At 44.3% G+C, this 19,157-nt stretch overlaps 1 protein-coding gene across 1 annotated transcript; it reads right to left on the reverse strand.

Annotated features, from left to right (window-relative positions):
- Positions 1-7,623: 7,623 nt before the first annotated feature.
- On the reverse strand, positions 7,624-16,765 carry LOC142243232 (relaxin-3-like). Its single transcript, XM_075314913.1, has 2 exons — positions 16,525-16,765; positions 7,624-11,669 (listed from the first exon to the last, which is right to left on the reverse strand). The coding sequence occupies exons 1-2, from the start codon at positions 16,718-16,720 to the stop codon at positions 11,398-11,400; spliced, it is 468 nt and encodes a 155-aa protein (XP_075171028.1). The 5' UTR covers positions 16,721-16,765; the 3' UTR covers positions 7,624-11,397.
- Positions 16,766-19,157: the final 2,392 nt, after the last annotated feature.

Here is a 19,157-nt window from a genome sequence, read left to right on the forward strand (position 1 = left end):
CACCTCCGCTTCAAAGGCTGAAGCCTGGTCCGTGAGCACCCTCTCCGGGTATCCGTGCGGTCGACAGAAGTAGGCCTGGAATGCCCTGGCTGCGGTACGGCTGGTCAAATCCTTGATTGGAACAACCACCATGAACCTGGAGTAGTGGTCCACGATGGTCAAGGCATAGGTATACCCATTCCGGCTAGGTGTAAGCTTGACGTGGTCCAAGGCAATTAACTCCAGCGGTTGGTGGGTGATGATCGGCTGTAGAGGGGCTCTTTGGCTGACTTCATCCTTTCTTCTCAGCGCACAGGGGCCGCACTCTCGGCACCAAGCCTCCACAGATTCTCGCATCCCACTCTAATAGAACTGCTCCCTCAACAAAATCTCCAGCTTCTTCCAGCCGAAATGCCCAGCGCCATCATGATATGCCAGGAGAACTTTAGGCACGCTGGCCTGAGGGACCACCAGCTGACGAACCTTTTCATGAGTCTTTGGGTTGATCAGCCCTCGATACAGCTTCCCCTCGTGCAGGTACAGGCGGGCTCGTTCCTTCCACAGCCACTGGGCCTCAGGAGGCGCTGCCGGATCCATTCCGGAGGAGCCTTGCTCAATCATGGTCTTCACCAACTGGATGGCAGGCACTTGGTCTTGGGCTTCTCGCCACCCCTGGCTGGGTAGCGGGTTCAGGTTCGCTTGTTGTTGTTTGACATGGAATTTTTTGTCTAGTGGCCGATGGAATGCGGGCAACTCAATTTCTTCAAGGTCATCGTTTTCTGACCCCCCATCCGGCAGGTGGGGCATCCGAGACAACGCATCCGCATTGGTGATCTTGTGGCCGGCTCTGTATTTGATAGTGAAGTCATAATTAGATAGCCTGGCCACCCAACGCTGTTCCAGGGCACCCAGTTTGGCCGTATCCAGGTGAGTTAATGGATTATTGTCCGTGTAGGCTGTGAATTTTGCCGCTGCGAGATAATGTCGGAACCTCTCGGTGATTCCCACACCAGGGCCAGGAGCTCAAGCTTAAAGGAGCTGTAATTTTTGGGGTTCCTTTCCGTGGGCTGGAGTTTTCTGCTCGCATAGGCGATCACCTTTTCTCACCCTTCCTGGACCTAGGACAGGACCGCTCCCAAGCCCACATTGCTGGCGTCGGTGTAGAGGACGAACAGGAGGCTGTAATCAGGATACGCCAGGATCTCCTCTCCTTCAGTTTCATCCCATACTTGGCTAGGGACGCAAACACTTCAGCCAGATGTTCCAGGTGGGCCTCGTACGTCTGGGAGTATACGATCACATCCTCCAGGTACAGTAGGACCATTTCGAAATTGAGATGTCCCAGGCAACACTCCATGAGCTGTTGGAAGGTTGCGGGGGCATTGCACAGCCCGAACGGCATACTGTTAAACTCACAGAGTCCCATGGGAGTTGCGAATGCAGTCTTCTCACGGTCCTCTGGTGCGACTGCTACCTGCCAGTACCCGCTGGTAAGGTCAAGGGTAGAGAAGAAGTTAGCAGTTCTCCGCGCAGCTAGCGACTTTTCGATACGGGGGAGAGGCTAGGCATCTTTATGCGTCATCTGGTTGATCTTCCGGTAATCCACACACATTCGCATGGTGCCGTCCTTCTTCTTTACCAGCACCAGTGGGGCTGCCCAGGGACTACAACTATCTTGAATGACCCCTGCCTCCTTCATGTTCCTCAACATGTCTTTGGCGCATTGATAATGTGCTGGCGGGATGGGCCTATATCTTTCTTTAATGGGTGGATGTACACCTGTAGGTATATGATGTTGAACCCCCTTAATCCTCCCGAAATCTAATGGGTGCTTGCTGAAAATCTGTTCACACTCTTGCACCACCCTGTATACCCCCTCTTTGTGATGCGTGGGTGTGGTTTCAGTGCCTAGGTGTAGTTCCTGGAACCACTCCCCTAACTGTTCAGGGGGTATATGGTTACTGGCAGGGGATGCTGAGGTAGGAGGGGCGGCTTCGTGAATGGTGTGAGGGTCTAGGGTAAGCAACTTGGCAAGGGTAGCATAACGGGGAAGCCTAACTTCCTCCTCTCCACAATTCAGCACTCTTACAGGCACTCTCCCCTTTTTGACGTCAACCACCCCTTTGGCCGCCATCACCGTGGGCCAGTGTTCAGAAGGCGTGGGTTCCACCATCGCTGGGTAGACGCGCCCCTGGGGGCCTACTGCTGCCCTGCACCAAATCATCATCTCGCTACGAGGTGGCACTACCAAGGGGGCCACATACATCACCCTTACTCCACCAATCTCTCCACCAGTTGAGTTCACTTGCTGCCGATACAGAAGGGCTCGGATCTCACGCTGCACAGCCCTCTGTCGGCCTCCTCCTGCTGTGGCCGCCAACTGCTGCAACAGATTCAGCACCTCACTCATACAATGCTCCATCACATTGGTCCCTAAGATTACTTTCGGGGTATGATCACTGGGTTCATTCATTACCACAAGCATCCCTTGATTCTTTAACTCCGCACGTCCCACAGTCAGGGTCACTTGCTTGTATCCCACTTGGGTTAGCGATAGTCCATTGGCTGCGACAAGGGTCAGGCTATCATCAGAGGCGGCAAGTTCGTCAGTACCCCAATACTGCTGGTACAGTGTATATGGTATAGTGGTTACCTGTGATCCTGTGTCCAAGAGGGCCATGAGCGGGACGCCATCCACTGCCAGGGTGATGATGGGGCGAGCTCCGAAGTACCGGTCTCGCCAATCGGGGGGGCCGTTGGTGTCTTCTCCTGAGGATTGGCCCTTGGCCCCAGGGGTTGCTCGTTTAACGGGCACCGCCTAGAGTTGTGGCCAGGCTTGCTGCACCTGTAACAAATAGGAGGCCCATACCGTGAGTCATTGGTCCTTCTCCGCTGCATCCACAATTCCGCTTCCGTGCGGGTCTCAAAAGCGATCTGGAGTTTCTCAAAAATGGTTGTCACCGAAGCCCGATCCGCGTCGGTCCAGGTCTCCGTCTCCTGCTCAGCCGCGCCGGTTAGCTGCCCTAGCACTACCGCTGCCCGTTGCCTGTCAGTCAAGGGATATAACTCGAGGACCGGGCTAATCGTTTTCCGGAACACCTGCAAAGCATCAGGCTTCCCATCGTACTGTGGCAGCCAGGTAGCACCAGGCACATAAGGCACGGAGAACGGCATTACCTGGGCGACCGCTGGACCCGCAACCTCTCCCGCTCTTGCAGCCGGAGCACGGGATATCCCGTTTCCATCTACGGGCGCTGCTGCGGCTGCGACCGCCGCTCCACCAATGGCTCCGGGCGCAGACATCTTTTTCCCATCCCCCTTGGTTCTTTCTAGCACTTTCGCTTGTTGGGGGCGGGGCTTCACTTTCACGCCTTCCCTTCTCGGGGAAGACGCTCGAGCGGGAAATCTTCGCGCCAAAGATGGCGGCGCTTTCAATTTTTCGGCCGGACTCCGCCGACGGAGACTGCAAGGCACACTTCTACTGGTAAGTAGATTGGCTCGATCCTGTTCGTGACGCCAAGTTGTCGCAGGCGGAGGGGACGCGCTCGCCATGCTCGAGTCCAGGGCTTCTGCTGCTGCTGCTCGGTGGCTCGAGCGGTTGACCGGACCTGGGGACTCGAGCAGCGCTCCTCACCCGTGAGTTAAATGGGGATGGTATGTTTAGGGAGATTGTTCGTGACGCCAACCACGGGTCGTGGTGATAGTGGCACCACCGCTGCTGGTAATGGGGATCCCGGGAGAGATGGTAGGGTGCAGCTGAGATGTTGTCCCCTCCGTGGGCAGGGGTTGGTGATCCCGGGGCCCGATGGTGTAACGGGGAGGCCGGATGGCTGGGGTGCAGGGACTGCGCGGCGCGGTGCCGGATGGCACTGGTGTACTCACTCAGACAATCACTGACAGAGTCGTAGATAAACCAAAACGGCCGGATGGACGGGTCCCGCAGCCGGCTGCAGTGTTGTTGTTGTGCTCTCCCCGGATGGCTGATGGTGGCTGTCTTTCATTGCACATTTGAGAATGTTCTTGACTCCTGTGGTTGCCCACCGGTAGTCCGCTCCCCGGCGTATAGGTGCCGTAGGAGCCCGTTTTGCCCGCAGGCGCTGGCCATTGGATCTCTAGCCTGTGGCGGTGGCTGTATATTGGGACTTAGTAGTTGAGAAACCTCTGGGGTTCCTGTCACATTCGGATTTGACTATTGATGGCGGCTCCAAGCCTGGTCGGGGTCCAATGGCCCTGCCTGTGTGCTTAGCTTCACTCCGTTCCCCGGTCCGGTACCGGCGGGCCGACGCCCGACCCCGGTCCTTACGGCTCTGCGGAGTTCCACTAACTCCTGCAGACGGCCACCACCGTCTGCCAACCTTGCTGTCAGTGTCTGGGCTCCAACCCAGACACCTCAAGTGTTCACTCCTCTCACTTTCGCCTCCACGACTGAACTCTCACTTTTCCCGCCTCCAGGCCTGTAAGCTCCTCGGTGGGTGGGGCCAACCGCCTGGCTCCGCCCCACCTGGTGTGGACATCAGACTATGGAGGGAGGCAACAAGGGTTTTTGGTTTGGATGGTGTGACTGCCTAGGGTGGGTGTGTGTGTGTTACTATGTATGTGACTACCTGGCTAGTCCAGGGCGTCACAACAGCAGCCACACTTTGGATGGCACTAACTGGCAGCACTCTTTTCAATTAAAATGGCTTTGCAAAAATGTGCAGGAGGGTAGAATGCAGAGGTGGTGGGACTTGCTTGGCACAAGTGGCACAATAATGGAGTACAGCAGCCACTCTTTGGATGGCACTAACTGGCAGCACTTTTTTCAATTAAAATGGCTTTGCAAAAATGTGCTGGAGGGTACAGTGGTAGGGTTGTGGGTCAGTGTAGAGGAAAGGAAGCCTCACTTTCTATCCCTCCTAATGGTGAAATGCAGCAAGGAATTCCCTGAGCTTAGGTACACAGACGCTGTTATCTGAAGCTGTATACAGCGTTTCCACAGACCTGACTGTCACCTATGGCTCTGAGCCGGATGAAATGAGCCCTGAAAAGGGCTGAAATAAACTTCTGTCCCTAACCTGTAGAGCGCTGTGTGTATAGCGTACACAGCAGGACCGGCGACAGAAGCTGCGTGAGCGGTGTCTGTCACCCAGATGCAGAAGGCAGATAATGGCATCCTGAGAGAAAATGGCCGTATTTATAATGCAAGGACATGTGACATGGACAGCCTATGAGACATGCCCTTGCTTGTCTGGCAAAAAGTCCACTTAGCCGTGTGTGTGTCTGGGATTGGCTGACATGCTGGCACTCCCCACTACACGCACGCTTAGAAAAAAAAAAATGGCGATCGGCATTTTCTCAGCACCATAGATCAAAAAACCCTCCCCCCCCCGCACACTATACACTGAAATATGATAATAGTGTGAATCACAGAGTGACTCACACTATTACAGTGAAAAGCCAGCTAGTAATTAGCTATGCTTTTTGCTGATAGAACCGTTCTCGAACGTAACTCGAGCTGCCGAACTTCTAGCAAAAAACTCGAGTTCTAGTTAAATCTAGAACACCCCCCAAAATCACTCAAACCGCGAACTGGCGAACCTCGAACCACGAACCACCCTCAACTCTATTCTTGAGCTGTGTTCACTATGGGGTGTTTCCCCTGTGTGCTGTGTTTGTGAGTACACTATATGGTTTATTGTAAACTGTTGTGACTATAATTGGAGGTGATACATTGTTTTGTGCAGTTTGATGTGTGACCCCTGAGTGAGACGTTTACATTTATATGCATTGTTTTTGTCCAGGCGATGGAGTTTTTTTTCAGGAGTCTCATTAGCGCGGCGTTGTTGTTGATGTACAGCCCGAGCCTTATTGTTTTCATGTTGCTTTTTGTATTTTTTCGGACGAGTCATGTTGTTACTGCTGCGGGAGTCCAGGAACAGTGATATGCAATGAAATGTACAGGCGGGTATGTGGGCCTGTTAGGAGAAGTGAGGAAGATTTCTTGTGTGTAAAACCTGCAGTTCAATAAGTGGCACTGCTGTTAAATTCCTGAGTGACCTTAGGCAACCTTAGTGATGCTTGCGGACAAACTCAGGAACTCTCGCGGTACTCGTGATCTCCTGCAACACTTCATAAGTGAGAGCGGTGCCAGCAGTGAGAATATCTGAGGTCAGACTCCAGAGCTTCCAAGATCACTTTTTTCTGGCCATGTGACACTGGGTGGGGAGGCCCCTTGAGTGACCTTAGTTAATTTTAGTCATGGCAGCAGGCTGACTAGGGAACTCTCGCTTTTCTCCCTCTCTACAAGAGGTTGTAGCAGATCATAGCCTGCTCTGGATTATCCACAGATATTTTTGGGAGGCTAATTAAATGTGTTAAAGGCTGTATGTATTTTTATTGTAAATAAACATAATGTGTATGTTTTTTTTTTCTTTCTCTCTCTCTCTTTCGTCAGTGCCGCCATGTCTCGTCATGTCTCGTAAGTGCCGCCATGTCTCGTCATGTCCCGTCAGTGTCTCCATGTCTCATCAGTGCCGCCATGTCTCATCGCTCACCGCAACATCGCTCAAGGCATGGCAATGTCAGGCAACGGCAGACATACTCGGCCACGTCTCCTTACTGCTCCGTGACATCGCAAATGTGTAATTTAAAACACCAACACCTCATTATACTGTACCTGTAGCACAATTTTAGACTGGCAGATTCTTGACAATAATGTGCAAGAATCAGTGATGAAGTTGAAGTTACGCAGGGGATGGATATTTCAGCAAGACAATGATCCAAAACACCGCTCCAAATCTACTCAGGCATTCATGCAGAGGAACAATTACAATGTTCTGGAATGGCCATCCCAGTCCCCAGACCTGAATATCATTGAAAATCCATGGGATGATTTGAAGCGTGCTGTCCATGCTCGGTGACCATCAAACTTAACTGAACTGGAATTGTTTTGTAAACAGGAATGGTCGAATATACCTTCATCCAGGATCTAGGAACTCATTAAAAGCTACAGGAAGCGACTACAGGCTGTTATTTTTGCAAAAGGAGGATCTACAAAATATTAATGTTACTTTTATGTTGAGGTGCCCATACTTTTGCACCGGTCAAATTTTGTTTAAATGCGGATTGCACACATTTTCTGTTAGTACAATAAACCTCATTTAAATCCAGAAATATTACCGAGTCCATCAGTTATTAGATATATGAAACTGAAATAGCTGTTGCAAAAACCCAAATTGTTATAAAGAAAAAAGGTTAACATTAAAAGGGGTGCCCAAACTTTTTCATATGACTGTATCTGGTTACTAATCTCCACCTTGAGTTGCATTTACTGTGTCTATGTGTCAGTTGTTTTTTTAAAAGTTTTTAACCTGTGTGCATATTTCAATAAAAGGTTGTTATGTTTACTTATTGTTAATGAAGTGGCTCTATGATCTGCTTCTTTGTTCTTTCATGGCTATGATGTGGGTGTGAACTGTGGCTGTACAACTGACAGTGCTACAGTGCATTGTGGGATACGGTTACATCTGCAACTGGCAATTATGTATGTAGATACTGTTTTATGTCAGTACTTGTATCGATGGAGGAATAGAAGATGTGAGTAACGTATATAAAATAATGAAAGCAAAACTACATTTTCTTTTGAAAACATATATTGCAATGAAGTGATTTGCAAATAAGTTTAATGAAATATTTGAAGGCAGATGAAAGTATGCACTGCTATACACCATATGCAGAATTATTAGGCAAATGAGTATTTTGATCACATGATACTTTTTATACATGATGTCCTACTCCAAGCTGTATAAGCTTGAGAGCCAACTACCAATTAAGTAAATCAGGTGATGTGCATCTCTGTAATGAGGAGGGGGGGTGTAATGACATCAACACGCTATATAAAGTGTGCTTAATTATTAGGCAACTTCCTTTCCTTTGGCAAAATGGGTCACAAGAGAGATTTGACGGTCTCTGAAAAGTCCAAAATTGTGAAATGTCTTGCAGAGAGCTGCAGCAGTCTTGAAATTGCCAAACGTTTGAAGCGTGATCACCGAACAATCAAGCGTTTCATGGCAAATAGCCAACAGGGTCGCAAGAAGCGTGTTGGGCAAAAAAGGCACAAAATAACTGCCATGAATTGAGGAAAATCAAGCGTGAAGCTGCCAAGATGCCATTTGCCACCAGTTTGGCCATATTTCAGAGCTTCAACGTTAATGGAGTATCAAAAAGCACAAGGTGTGCCATACTCAGGGACATGGCCAAGGTAAGGAAGGCTGAAAAACGACCACTTTTAAACAAGAAACATAAGATAAAACGTCAAGACTGGGCCAAGAAATATCTTAAGACTGATTTTTTTAAAGGTTTTATGGACTGATGAAATGAGAGTGACTCTTGATAGGCCAGATGGATGGGCCAGAGGCTGGATCAGTAAAGGGCAGAGAGCTCCACTCCGACTCAGACCCCAGTAAGGTGGAGGTGGGGTACTGGTATGGGCTGGTATCATCAAAGATGAACTTGTGGGACCTTTTCGGGTTGAGGATGGAGTGAAGCTCAACTCCCAGACCTACTGCCAGTTTCTGGAAGACAACTTCTTCAAGCAGTGGTACAGGAAGAAGTCGGTATTGTTCAAGAAAAACATGATTTTCATGCAAGAAAATGCTCCATCACATGCATCCAACTACTCCACAGTGTGGCTGGCCAGTATAGGTCTAAAAGATGAAAAAATAATGACATGGCTCCCTTGTTCACCTGATTTGAACCCTATAGAGAACCTATGGTCTCTCATAAAAGGTGAGATATACAGGGAGAGAAAACAGTACACCTCTCGGAACAGTGTCTAGGAGTCTGTGGTGGCTGCTGCACACAATGTTGATCGTAAACAGATCAAGCAACTGACAGAATCTATGGATGGTAGGCTGCTGAGTGTCATCATAAAGAAAATTGGCTATATTGGTCACTAATTTTTTGGGGTTTTGTTTTTGCTTGTCAGCAATGTTTATTTCTATATTTTGTGCAGTTATATTGGTTTGCCTGGTGAAAATAAACAAGTGAGATGGAAATATATTTGGTTTTTATTAAGTTGCCTAATAATTCTGCACAGTAATAGTTATCTGCAAAAACAGATATAATCCTAAGATAGCCAAATCTAAAAAAAAAAAACACTCCAACTTCCAAAAATATTAAGCTTTGATATTTATGAGTCTTTTGGGTTGATTGAGAACATAGTTCTTGATCAATAAAAAAATCCTCTAAAATACAACTTGCCTAATAATTCTGCACATGGTGTATAAGCTAACCTCATGTATAAACCTTATGAAAAGCCAGCAAGAAATAGTGATTCTCATGATTTTATTGTTATCTAATGTTCTCTCATGCATATAATTTGATTTATTGAAAAATGTAAAGGTACTCATTCATATAAAACTAAAGTCGACCAAACCCACAGTTATGGAAAGAATTGGTCAGTAGTTGGATGGGTAAGGGAGTCTCCAAGCTCTCTGAGATTGTGATTATGTGGTGCTGATGGTTGACATGGCAGTTCGTGGTCAAATAATGGCCTTATAGTCTGACAGCTTTAGTGGCCAGTTCAGATGTGAGTGTTAAAAATAAATCTTTTCATTACAGTCATTCCATTTTGTGTTAATTCCTGAAAACCACCTGAAGAGTTAATAAACTACCTGAAAGCAGTTTTCAATATGTTGAGGGGTGCTGTTTTTAAAATGCTATCACTTTTGGGGGGGGTTTCCATTATATGGGTCCCCCAAAGTCACTTCAAAACTGAATAGATCTGTGAAAAATGTTTTGTAAATTTCCTTGAAAAAAAATGACAATTTGTGCTGATGCAAGGTAGAGATAAAGTAAAGGTTATTTATTAACTATTTCCTGGGGTATGACTCTAAAAATGTTAAAAATGCAGGGTTTTTTTTTTAGAAATAAATGCAAAACATATCAACTTATATTTACTACTAACATAAAGTACAAGGTGTCATGAAAAAATATCTCAAAGTCACAGGGAAATGTTGATAAAGTGGAAGCTGCACACCAAATTCAGAGAAATATGAATAAGCAGAACTGCTCTATGATACATAAAGAAATGAAAAAAACAATTAGCCATATGAAAAATTGAAAAAAATTAAAAAATTTGACATTGCATGACTGCTGAGGATTATTTGAAAAAGAGATATTTAGCTAATGTACTGATCAATTCATTACTGCCCGATAACCACCTCACGGTAGTCTCTTATTTATCGGGTCGCTAACCAAATGTTGCCTCTATGTGCGGTTGAAACCTGCTTGTGTATGGGAAGCCAGGGACCTGGCTATATAGGAAATTGAATAAACATGGCTAAAGGGCGGGACTGGGTTCTCAGACAGAAAAAAACTGCATAACAATCAAAAAGACTGCTGGAACACCATTGTAAGTGTGAACAGGGTGCTAGCTAAAAATACACAATCTATATAAAGTGAAAGCTGCACACCAAATTCAGAGAAATATGAATAAGCATAACTGCTTTATAATACATAAGGAATGAAAAATACAATTAGCCATATGACCCATACACACAAGCAGGTTTTAACCACATATAGAGATAACATTTGGTTATGGACCCAATAAATAAGAGATTACCGTGAAGTGGTTATCGGGCAGTAATAAATTGATCAATACATTAGCTAAATATCTCTTTTTCAAATAATCCTCAGCAGTCATGCAATGTCACATTTTTTATTTTTTTCAATTTTTCATATGGTTAATTGTGTTTTTTATTTCTTTATGTATTATAAAGCAATTATGCTTATTCATATTTCTCTGAATTTGGTGTGCAGTCTTTCACTTTATATAGATTGTGTATTTTTTAGCTAGCACCCTGTTCACATTTACAATGGTGTTCCAGCAGACTTTTTGACAGGGAAATGTTGAAACTTTCCATAAATATGGCCTCATAAAGAGACACAGGTCAGATTTGAAAAATTTGCCTTAGTCAATTTAAGGTTAAATCTCTAAAGGACATAAGTACCTGGGAGTTTGGGGGTTCTCTAAAATCTTTATGATTTCCTCCTTTATAATTTTTTTCTGCCCTATTGAATGTCGGGGGCTTTACTTTTGGGGAGCTGATTAAAAATAGCTTACTAATTAATAAAGAAATAAATGAAAAGGGACACGTTGACATTTGGCAAATTTGCAGAGTGATTGCTGTGAATGAATATTTGTTCAGGACATGTGAAAGGCATAAGACTCATAAAAAAGGACTGGGGCACTCAGACATTGCTCCAAAAATATTGGCTGTGTAAATATACTGTAAATTGTGTACCTTATGTGATTAGATATAGAAAGAGTATTACGTTTGACTGTTCTATTAAGCATTTAATATCATACATGTAGGTCTTTGTAGAGATGGCGAAGTAATAATGCTCAGCCAGAAAATATACTGCGTAAAAGCCACATTAACAGAACTTCATGAGTTCATTCTTGGTGCAGCCTCTCTGACAGCAGGATAAAGCCGGCCCTACACTTCTTCTCATTCGTAAGCCAACACTCTGCTGTTCTTCGCTTGCTGTAGGATCATATAGGGACCCTTGCAACTGTTCCATAGTTGGATCATTCTTCTGAAGGTTGGAATAGGGAGGATTCGGAGCTCTATGGGTTTCTCCATACACTTGATTCAGATGGTCAGGGTCCTCCAAGAAATCTCTATTCAACCAGTCCAGGAAATCACCTATAATCAGAATTTTTAAAGAGTTATCAATGTGTAGACGGTAATACCTTCATACAAGTTCTACAGAAGTAGAAAAATATAGCCCGAGTCTTTGTGCTACAACTGAATTGTCAGTGCCCTTTTTTGTGAGTGATAATGCATCTTATTATACACTAGTCAACAGATCAGTCATTGCTCGGTTTTAGCGAAGCATGATTAAAATTAATATTCTTACTCCAATTAACGATGGATTTTTCAACCTTACTGACACAAAGTATTATAGTGAACCTGTCAGGTGCAATATGCACCCAGAACCAACAGCAGTTCTGGGTGTATATTGCTAATTTCTGCCTAACCATCCCTGTATACACTAGTATAGATAAAGAGATCTTTAGAAAAAGTATTACTAAAGATCTTTCATCTTGTGCTAATGAGCGCAGGGACCAATGCCAAGGGCATTTTATCCCCAAACTAGTCCGCCCTCTTAGCATGTTAGTACACTCACAGGGGTGTACTAACATGCTATTCAATGCAGCATCACCAATGCAGCATCACCTGTGTTCTCTGTGACTGCGCTTCTGAATGCCAGGCACTAGACCTCTCTGAAGCCGGGACACGTACACCCGGCTTCATACTGCGCATGATTGGAAGTGTCCGGCATTCAGAAGTGCAGTCACAGCGAACACAAGTACGCACGGCACCGCTGGTGACGCTGCATTAAATAGTATATTAGTACACCTCTGTGGGCCCTGTGGGCATACTAACATGCTAAGAGGGAGGCTAGTCGGGGTTATAACGCCATTGGGACTAGTCCCCCTCGCTCATTAGCACAAGATAAAAGATCTTTAGAAATACTTTTTCTAAAGATCCCTTTATCCATGCTACTACAGCCTGAGACAGATAAGCAGGGATTAGCAATATGTACCCACAACTGCTCGTGGTTCTGTGTGCGTATTGCACATGACAGGTTCCCTTTAAGTAATAAATGAACAATATTACTGAAAGTAGGTTTTATTAGTAAGATAATATGATATATCTTTAGCCAATTTGCACACCCTGACGTAACTGTACAATACAGTCAGGGTGTGTGTATATGAAGAGTATATGATGCGGCCTCAGGAGCTGAGCGTGCTCCATGCAGGGCAGATGCAGCTGTATTATAAAGCCTTCATCTGCCTCTAACAGCAGTGATGGCTATCCACGATCACTGCTGTTTATTTAAATGCCGCTGTCAATCATTGACAGTGGCAATAAAATAGCTCAATCCCTGCTGCTTGCTCCAGTTAAGGTCCAGTCACACTAAGCAACTTACCAGCGATCCCAACAATGATAGGGATCGCTGGTAAGTTGCTAGGAGGTTGCTGGTGAGATGTCACACTGCGACGCTCCAGCGATCCCACCAGCAACCTGACCTGGCAGGGATCGCTGGAGCGTCGCTACACGAGTTGCTGGTGAGCTCACCAGCAACCCGTGACCAGCCCCCAGCGCCGCGTGGAAGATGCTGCGCTTGGTAACTAAGGTAAATATCGGGTAACCAACCCGATATTTACCTTGGTTACCAGCGCACGGAGCTACACGTGCAGGGAGCAGCGCACACTGAGCGCTGGCTCCCTGCTCTCCTAGTTACAGCACACATCGGGTTAATTACCCGATGTGTGCTGCAGCTACATGTGCACAGAGCAGGGAGCAGCGCACACCGCTTAGCGCTGGCTCCCTGCTCTCCTAGTTACAGCACACATCGGGTTAATTACCCGATGTGTGCTGCAGCTAAATGTGCACAGAGCAGGGAGCAGCGCACACTGCTTAGCGCTGGCTCCCTGCTCTCCTAGCTACAGCACAAATCGGGTTAATTAACCCGATGTGTCCTGCAGCTACATGTGCACAGAGCAGGAGCCGGCACTGACAGTGAGAGCGGCGGAGGCTGGTAACAAAAGTAAATATCGGGTAACCAAGGACAGGGCTTCTTGGTTACCCGATGTTTGCATTGGTTACCAGTGTCCGCAGAAGCCGGCTCCTGCTGCCTGCACATTTAGTTGTTGCTGTCTCGCTGTCACACACAGCGATCTGTGCTTCACAGCGGGACAGCAACAACTAAAAAATGGCCCAGGACATTCAGCAACAACCAACGACCTCACAGCAGGGGCCAGGTTGTTGCTGGATGTCACACACAGCAACATCGCTAGCAACGTCACAAAAGTTGTTCGTTAGCAGCGATGTTGCTAGCGATGTTGCTTAGTGTGACGGGGACTTAAGGCACACTGATGAATTACCATGGCAGCCATGCTTAAGGTCTCCGGAACGGTCATTTTGCTTCTCCTGTGAAAGTCAATTCTAGGCTTAGCTTAAAGGAGACAGCTATTTGTATTACATACTGCATACATACTGCATACTATGGTATAACATTAAATAGTATAAGTGATCCTACAATCCCAGGCTCAAGTCCTGTAGAAGGATGAAAAAATAAAGAGAAAAAAGCTACAAAAAATATAAAAAGTCAAGTAAAAAATATGGAAAAAATACAGAGAAAAAAGCTACAAAAAATATAAAAAGTAAACTCTTCAATTCCTTAAATGAACTCCCTTTTACCCAGTTTTAAAATAAATAAGAAAATAAAAAACATTATTGATATACAACATCCATAAAAGTCAGGTTTATTACAATATAAAATTAATTTAAAAGATGCTGAATGCCGAAAATAAAATAAAATAATGCCAGATCTGTGTTGTTTCAATCCTTGCAGCCCCCAAATATGCAATCAGGACTGGATTTACACATTTTTACTTCCTAGGCTAAAGTGCATAATTCTGTACCCCCTCCCCCAGGCGCTTGTGTAACTCACTGCTACTAACTCCGCCTCCTTACAATGTCTTCTGTTACAGAAACTACAGCGGCAGCGGAGATAGAAGCAGAGAGCCGGCGCTGCACTCACCTTTCCCACTCCTACAGCTTCTATCACCAAGGATGCAGGATGTCTTTTAAGTGGACAACAATGCAAGAAACTGTAGTGAAACAGTGCAAGCTTAAAGAGATGGACAACGTAAATTTACCACTCCATTTATTTAATGTCTATGTGTGTAAATTAAAAAAACAGCATTGTACATGGCTTTCTCAAAGTAATACTGAAAAGTTGTTTATATTTGGTTATTTCTTCTGTATTTATGGCTACCAGACTACTAGGCCATGACCTAGGTTAGACCTGTGGGAAATCCAACCCTGTATTCATTAAAAAATGATCAATATGTCATATGTACCCCAAAATTGTTTCAATAAAAATTTCACCTTGAGATGCACAAAATTTAAAAAATGTCTCAGACGGACAAACAAAAATTTTTTTGTGTCAATCAATGTTGTTTGTTGTTTTATAAAGTTCTGAATTTTTTTCCATTACTGCCATAAATAAAACTATACAGGTTTGATCTAGCTATAATCATTCTCACCCAAATATTCATGTTGTCAGGTCATTTTTACTGCACAATGAATACGGTAAAAAACTAAACGAAAAAATGAATGGTGGAATTGAACTTTTTCCACAATTCCACTTCATTTTGATTTTTTTTCTCCCCATTTTTCGATACATCATAGTTTAAAATGAATGGTGTTGCTGAAAACTACAACTTGCTCTATACAAAGAAAACTTTCATACAGCTAAATCGACTGAAAAATAAAAGTTATGGGTCTTGGTAGAAGGGGCGGGAAAAACAAAACCACTGTAACAAAAAAAATGGCTACTCTCAAAGGAGTTAATTACTAGTTGCCAATCTCTGAGGACATTTTTTTTTTATGTATGTATTTGTGGTTAAAAATCATTTTTGCAATTTGGTTTCTTTACAAATGTTATATAGTTTGTGATTTTAAATCGGCTGAGTGTAGGTCAGAAAAAGATAGCTAAGAGATACTATCTCTCTGTCAGACCATCATGGAGAGCTGACTGATAGATTCTCAGTTAGCTCATTCTGCAGCCAGCATTAGACAGTGAAACACAAAGGCTACAAAAGACAAATGGTGCCATGTTTGGTATTAATTACCTTTATCCCCACTTACATACATTTAAGTAAAAAACAAAGATATTTATATATATCAACTGGAAAGGTGGACAACCCCTTTAACTGATGCACCTACAGGAATGAAAGTGATACACATTTTTGAGTGACAGATCTATTTAGGTTGTCATTGGTTGATTGTAATAATATTTACATATCTTTTAACTAGTACAGATGGGATCTCTAGTAATTGTTTAAGAAAAGGGTTAAACTTAAAAGGGGGTTTTCAACTTCCAAAAATCTTTAGCAGGCAGAGATAGAGGAAAATAATAAAAGAATGTAAATTCTCCTTCTCTAACTACAATCACTCCAACGCAGTCGCTCTAGCAGTCTCCACAGAAAGTGATAACATCCTTTCACCTGACCACTAAGGTCTGTGATTGGCTGTAGCTGTCAGGTGACTGAAACAGGACATCATGTGTGGCACACCTACTGAAGTTGTGTTCCAGTCACCTGACCTATGCAGCCAATCAAAGGCATCATTGGTTGGATGACTGCAAAACAGTACTTCATAGCGTTCTATTCTGGCCAAGACAACCAGAGAGCACGTGTTGGGAGTTAGAGTAGGGGAGTATACAGTCTTATATATTTTTATTATTTTATATGTTGTCAGAAAACTCTCTGAAAGCTGTGTATGAGATAGTTTATTCATATCTACTTTTATATCATATTATTATTGAGTATTCCTCTTCTTTCAAGAATAATTGCAGAATGAAAAAACAATGACTATACAGACAATGTGAGGACTCTGTTTCTGTAATGAGTGTTTGGGGTAGGGGGTATGATGATTTTTGCAAACAGACAACTGTTTCGCATGCTATCAAAAAAGTACTTACGGTAAGGGTTAAGCCTTTCTTGTCCAGGCTCAGGGGAATATCTCTTCCACCTTGATCCTCCACATGACATGACAACAGTCCGAATGAAATCTCTCCCACACAGCCTTATGCCACCATCTGACACCTCCAATGTCTGGCAAAAATTTGGTATAATGGATGAAATGAGCAGGAAACAAAGACAGAAGCGGAGACACATGGCTCTTGATATGATGTCTTCTGCTTAACCTACTGAAAGGTTTCACAGATGAATTGATTTATAAATAAGATCTTGACCATTATCTTTTCAAGGCTTTTAAGAAAATTACATTTTAGGAAATAACCTTGCAAAAGAGCTCCTAGAAATAACAAGGACAACCTTGGGATTAACAGCTGCAAGAAGTTATCTTACGTTGTTCCTTTTTTTTATAGAAATCTTTTTTATTTTATTACTCTTTAATTATGGTTCAAAGAAAAATTTTAGAGGTTGTCTGGTTTCATACAAACCTTAAAGGGGTATTCGCATCTCCAAGATCCTATTCTAATACATAGGTTCTTGAAGATGCGAAGTAGGCGGAATAATCACGGATGAACGGACCTGTGGTTGTTCAGGTTCGCTGAGTTCGGCCGAGCTGCAGTTAAAAGTTTGATTCAGTACCTGAACAAGGAACTGCATAGAAGTTATGGAGATCCAAACTTTTGTGCTGTAAAATGGTCGCAGTAAGTGCTAGGGAGTTGCAAAAGGAACAAAATGGGATTAAGAGCAGGACAATTGCCCTGCAAACAAATGTGGATAGGGAATAATTACCAGGGTTCTGTGACCATAGCATTCATGGTTACTTATATTTAGTAAGTTAATAAACTAAAAATTTCAAGAGTGCCACCACAGAGCCTGTTTTCAGAGTTCCTCCACAGAGCCAAAATTTAAGAGCGCCACCATAGAGTCTATTTACACTGAGCCCTCGCTGTCAGGTCGGAATTAAATCAGTAGGGCGTCTACTAGTGTATGCTGTTAAGGGGGCCATAATTTACAATGATGTAATCCACGTTTTACATCTACACCTTAACCCTAATCATGAGTCATTTGTTAGTAGCATGCATACTATTCTTCCATACAGACCAGAGAAATGTACACGGATCTGCATAGAAAATATGACTGGCTTTATTGCGGAAGTTAAGACACATTTAAAGGAACCAGTTGGCTAGGAGCCAAGAATACGTAACACGTCTCCTATTGGGTAAACCGTAAAATAGCTTATTCTGTAATATATGTATACTGTATATGTGCTTCCTCATTTATATTAAGCTATATCAGCATGATTCACTTGTCACATGAAAGTCCAGACTGTCTGAGGAGTCTTATGATGTCTGAATGCAGATATAGATGTGATACACAGTTCAAGCACTATCTTAAATTCTGTTTTTTGGATATCTTCATATAACTCTTAATACTAATAATAGTTCATAATCATGTCCATAACAACGCTTGTATTTGCGCATTTTCCGATCATACTCCAGTGATGCAACTAAGGATGGCACCTAGTCATTGTAACGGGATTCCTGCAGGGTGACCATCCAGTAATCAGCACTAGAGTTGAGCGCGGTTCGTGGTTCGTGGTTCTCCAGTTCGCGGTTCGAGTGATTTTGGAGGCTGTTCTAGATCGAACTAGAACTCGAGCTTTTTGCTAAAGCTCGGTAGTTCTAGTTTCGTTCGCGAACGGTTCTAGCGTATAGTGTGCGGGAACAGCGCATTCAGATCACTGCTGCTGGGATAATGGCCATTTTTTTTTTCCTTGTCTTCCTTCCCTAAGCATGCGCGTGTAGTGGGGCGGGCCAGCATGTCAGCCAATCCCAGACACACACAGCTAAGTGGACTTTTAGCCAGAGAAGCAACGGCATGTGTGATAGGATGTCCATGTCACATGTCCCTGCATTATAAAAACGGGTACCTGCCCGTCCGAACGCCATTATCTCTTCTGCGTCTGGGTGTCAGTCACAGCTGGCGTAGCTCCTGTCTCCGATACTGCTGTGTACGTTCTACACACAGCGCTATACAGAAAAGGGATAGAAGTTTCTATTAGCTCTTGTAAGGGCTAATAACAGCAGGCTCAGAGCCATAGGTGACAGTCAGGTCCGTGGAAACAGATTTTAACAGCTACAGAAGATAACAGCGTCTGTGTAGCTAAGGTCAGGGACTTCCTCGCTGCATTTCCCCATTAGGAGGGATAGAAAGTGAGGCTTCCTTTCCTGTACACTGACCCACAACCCTGCCACTGTACCCTCCTGCCCTTTGCACACTCAAGCTCATTGTTACTAAGCCATTATACTAGCAAACACTGAGTAAACTTAGTGGCATCCTTAAAGTGGCTGTTGGACTTCCATTAGTGTCCCACTGGTGCAAAGCTATTTGCAGCACCACTGCATTGCACCATTGCACACTCAAACTCATTGTTACAAAGCCATTATACTAGCAAACACTGAGTAAACTTAGTGGCATCCTAAAAGTGGCTGTTGGACTTCCATTAGTGTCCCACTAGTGCAAATCTATTTGCAGCATCTCTGCATTGCTCACTCAAACTCATTGTTACTAAGCCATTATACTAGCAAACACTGAGTAAACTTAGTGGCATCTTAAAAGTGGCTGTTGGACTTCATTA

This window comes from Anomaloglossus baeobatrachus, chromosome 1, assembly GCF_048569485.1.
Source record: "Anomaloglossus baeobatrachus isolate aAnoBae1 chromosome 1, aAnoBae1.hap1, whole genome shotgun sequence".
Taxonomy (NCBI): Eukaryota; Metazoa; Chordata; class Amphibia; order Anura; family Aromobatidae; genus Anomaloglossus; species Anomaloglossus baeobatrachus.